Source organism: Haliotis rufescens, unplaced genomic scaffold, assembly GCF_023055435.1.
Source record: "Haliotis rufescens isolate VD_foot unplaced genomic scaffold, xgHalRufe1.0.p SCAF_13, whole genome shotgun sequence".
NCBI classification, from domain to species: domain Eukaryota; kingdom Metazoa; phylum Mollusca; class Gastropoda; order Lepetellida; family Haliotidae; genus Haliotis; species Haliotis rufescens.
Window position 1 is genome coordinate 15,581,560 of NW_025963813.1, and position 3,425 is coordinate 15,584,984.

At 44.2% G+C, this 3,425-nt stretch overlaps 1 protein-coding gene across 1 annotated transcript; it reads right to left on the minus strand.

The window, feature by feature from the left end:
- Positions 1-673: 673 nt before the first annotated feature.
- LOC124116384 (pantetheinase-like) lies at positions 674-3,425 on the minus strand. Its single transcript, XM_046477702.2, has 2 exons — positions 3,076-3,425; positions 674-2,282 (listed from the first exon to the last, which is right to left on the minus strand). Exons 1-2 carry the CDS (start codon positions 3,277-3,279, stop codon positions 990-992), a joined length of 1,497 nt encoding a protein of 498 aa, XP_046333658.2. The 5' UTR covers positions 3,280-3,425; the 3' UTR covers positions 674-989.

A 3,425-nucleotide genomic window follows, 5' to 3' on the forward strand; every position in this document is an offset into this window, starting at 1 on the left:
ACAAAACTGTTGTCGATTAATGTCATAATACATAGAGAATCTCACCCGAGTGTCTTTTTGATATCACATATATGGACGAGTGTTGATATAGTTGATATCAAAAGATACTCCATCGAGATTTTATTTGTCATCCAACATCATTTGTCCAACTTTTTCAGTGTGTAGACTGTAATAAGTAATAAGTGTAAAACATACTGCTTACAGCTTCAGTAGCAGAGCCATGAGTGTTGTCATTTGAATCTGACGTCATGGTAACCAATGACGTCACAATGGTCTCCAAAGCATCGTGATGCAATTTCATTGCAGCGATATCTACAATGTGAATATTGCTTGATGTCACCCAAACGATATCTCTTGTGGGAACCTTGCAACGTATTAATCACATTAAATCTTGGCTAAAAGGCAACACGAGACTATAGTACAGAGGATGCGGTAGGTTATCTGCATCTCGTGATCAGTTGATGAAGACAAGGGTTGTAATGACACTTCAGTACATAAAGCATACTTCATTAACCATACTGTTTAACTGACAACTAATCATACGCATACTCTTGTGTGATATCATCAACGCATCATATACACATCTGCAAATCTGAATGCACTTTACAAAAACATGAGAAACTGCCTGTTACCATTACTCAGACGAACATGAACAGACAAGAATACGCACACATACACGCACCCGCATCAGAGAAACTGGTTTTAATTTGAAAGCAACATAGATTGAGTACATGAAATAATATTTTGACACGCAGCAGACATATTACAAATAGAAGTATTCCACTTATTAACAGGGATTATATCAATTTTGTATTAACAGTTTATATATTGAAATTGTAATCCAGTTATTAGTTATTACTCTAGATACACTTTTTGGATAAGATTCTTGAGTCGAAGCCTCAATCAGGTGTCACGTGTCATCTTCATTTGAGAAACAGTGTTAAGACCAGGGACAGGTGGATAGTAAGTAGAATGCTGTCGCGACCGCATCAACCAGACGCCTTGTCGTCGTCGAAACCTTTGTCCAAGCTGTACTTCCGTCCAAACAGAGTCGCAGACAACAACGGAAGATCCAGGGGATTCTTTGTGACGAGACTTCCGTTCTTGAAACTCAACTGCGTCTGCGCTAAAGCGAGACTTCCGTTGTCTGACATCAGCACTTCCGGGAAGATGTAGGTAGTGTTGAATGTGCCACGGATGTCAATGTTGGAGAAGATGGAGCTGGCATCAAGTGTTGGTGTACCACAACTTGAATGGGATGAATTGGCACATTTAAGCATTGTACATATTTGAAGGTAATATTTCTTCTCGTGCCAGTGCGTGTGAAGACCATCAAATGCGCCGAGAGCATACATGTCACCTTCATTAAGGTTGGCCGTGTACGTAGCGTGACAACAGAGAGCGTTGTGGCAGACCTTGATTTCGTCAGCGTGAGGATCTCGGAGGGATACAAAGTTAAACAGATCATTGAAAAGGTAGGACTGAAACTCAAACTGAACCGCGCTGAGCATCTTCGAGTCTGGTTTGGGTTGGTCCTCAACAGGAGGACGTGAAGGTTTATCGTTAACCTCGATGTCTGCAATAAGGAGTTTCCCGCCTCCAGTCCCGAGGGTGTCATTGTAGTAGTATACCGCAGCGCCATCTGGCGTGTAAATACCACTGCCGTGAAACCTGTGCCCGGGCCGATGGATGTTTGCGGCCAAGAAGTTCACGCCCATCCCCATGGCGAATCCTGAGTGGAATTGAATCGCGGCCAGGAGGGGAAGGGTGTCGATCCACGCTGTAGGGAACACGATGTTGCCCACACTGAGGTCTTCAATGAGAGATATTGCTGGCTTCTCAAACAAAATGTCAAAGCAGGTGAAGACGCCAAATCTGCCAAACGGCGTCTCAAACACGACGTTCTCTGCTTCAGTTGGTTTGTCAAACTGGGATTCAAAGAAGAGATGGTGTTTGCGGTACCTCGCGATGAGTGTACCGTTCGGGTCGAACACAATGTCCGTGTTGTATTGGTAGTGGCCATCGGGAGGGCAGTTGGGGTCGTTTTTTACAGAGCAGGGTTGTATATCGCCGTAGTTGGCTACCAGGTAGAGCGAGTTGTTACGGGCCATGCAGCTCAGACGTCGTTGGACGTCGACGTTGGGTATGTCTGCGGGGGCGGTACACGGGTTCCATGTCACGTTCCTTGGGTCTGGGATTGTTTCCATATGCGGTGTTATTGTTCTTCTTGAAACCCGCATGCCGTATATTCCATCTTCGGGTGTGACCAGAATATCAACACTCTGAAAGGAATAGAATCTGGTACAATTTCATATTAATAGCGATCACAATCAAATGTCATCATTAAATAGAATATTAACAGGTAGGTTTTTTCTTTCAATTTATGTGATTGACACTGTAGTGCTTAGTTGGTATAACAACAGGATTGTTCGCCACGAAAAGATAACGCTGCATATTACAGATGTGTATATTATTATCAGTGTATAGCTCTACAGTGACACTGTCACATGTTGGTCGGTGTCACCTGTAGTGTGTACCCTATCACTGTGTTGATTCAATTTCCCAACATGGAACGTAATAGGTGAGGTGAAATTGGGTTTAACGTCGCGTCCAAGATTATTGCACTGATATAGCGACGTGCATGTACGTGTGTGTATTTGTGTGACTGCTTTTACTAGTCCGGACTGATGCCGCTTTATAGTGCTAGCTCACTGAGATACCAGACGACCTGATCGATAATCAATATCTATATTGTGATAAAACGGGTTTTACCTCGCGAAGTGCATCAAATCACGTGAGCACCTTGATTTAAAACGTGACAAGACTTGGAAAATATCTGTTGACGACGAGTTGGCGGTGCACAGGCAGGGTAGCAACAAGCGCCATCTTTTAACGTCTTTTGGTATGACGCGGCCGGGGATCGAACCACTGACCTTCGGCTCTCGTGGCAGGCGCTCTATCCATTTTACTACGAGACACAAATATCACCACCCATGCTGTACATGTACGTCTACATTATAAAGGAAATATTTCATGACAAGTCAAATACATAAATTTAGCCCCGAAGTGTCCTACCTTTGAACGAGCGATTGCAGCTTGGCGTTCGAATTCGGCCAGATTAGGCTCGACATTCGCCAGTGCTTGTTGCCTGGATACGGCTAAAGTTATGTTGGGAAGGTGCAGTGCATGTTCAAGAACTGCAGCTCGAAACGTCCTTGATTCTCCCGACTCCACACACAGCAACATCGTCAGCGTGATGTATATCCACGTCGAAGCCATGACTACAGGTTGTCAAATGGACGTTCTAATAACCGATTCCGAAATTCGTGCTATTACCTGACATGCGCGTGACGACAAATACTTTCTAGAACATAAAAGCGGCGTCTCGTGGAGGAAGACGCTATTCCTGGGTCACCAAGGAGTGG

Excerpts from the sequence above, each read along its gene's own strand:
- LOC124116384 (XM_046477702.2), bottom strand. The coding sequence starts at position 3,279 with ATGGCTTCGACGTGGATATACATCACGCTGACGATGTTGCTGTGTGTG. Across the intron at positions 2,283-3,075 it reads CTGCAATCGCTCGTTCAAAG|AGTGTTGATATTCTGGTCAC; the intron begins GTAGGACACTTC and ends TATTCCTTTCAG.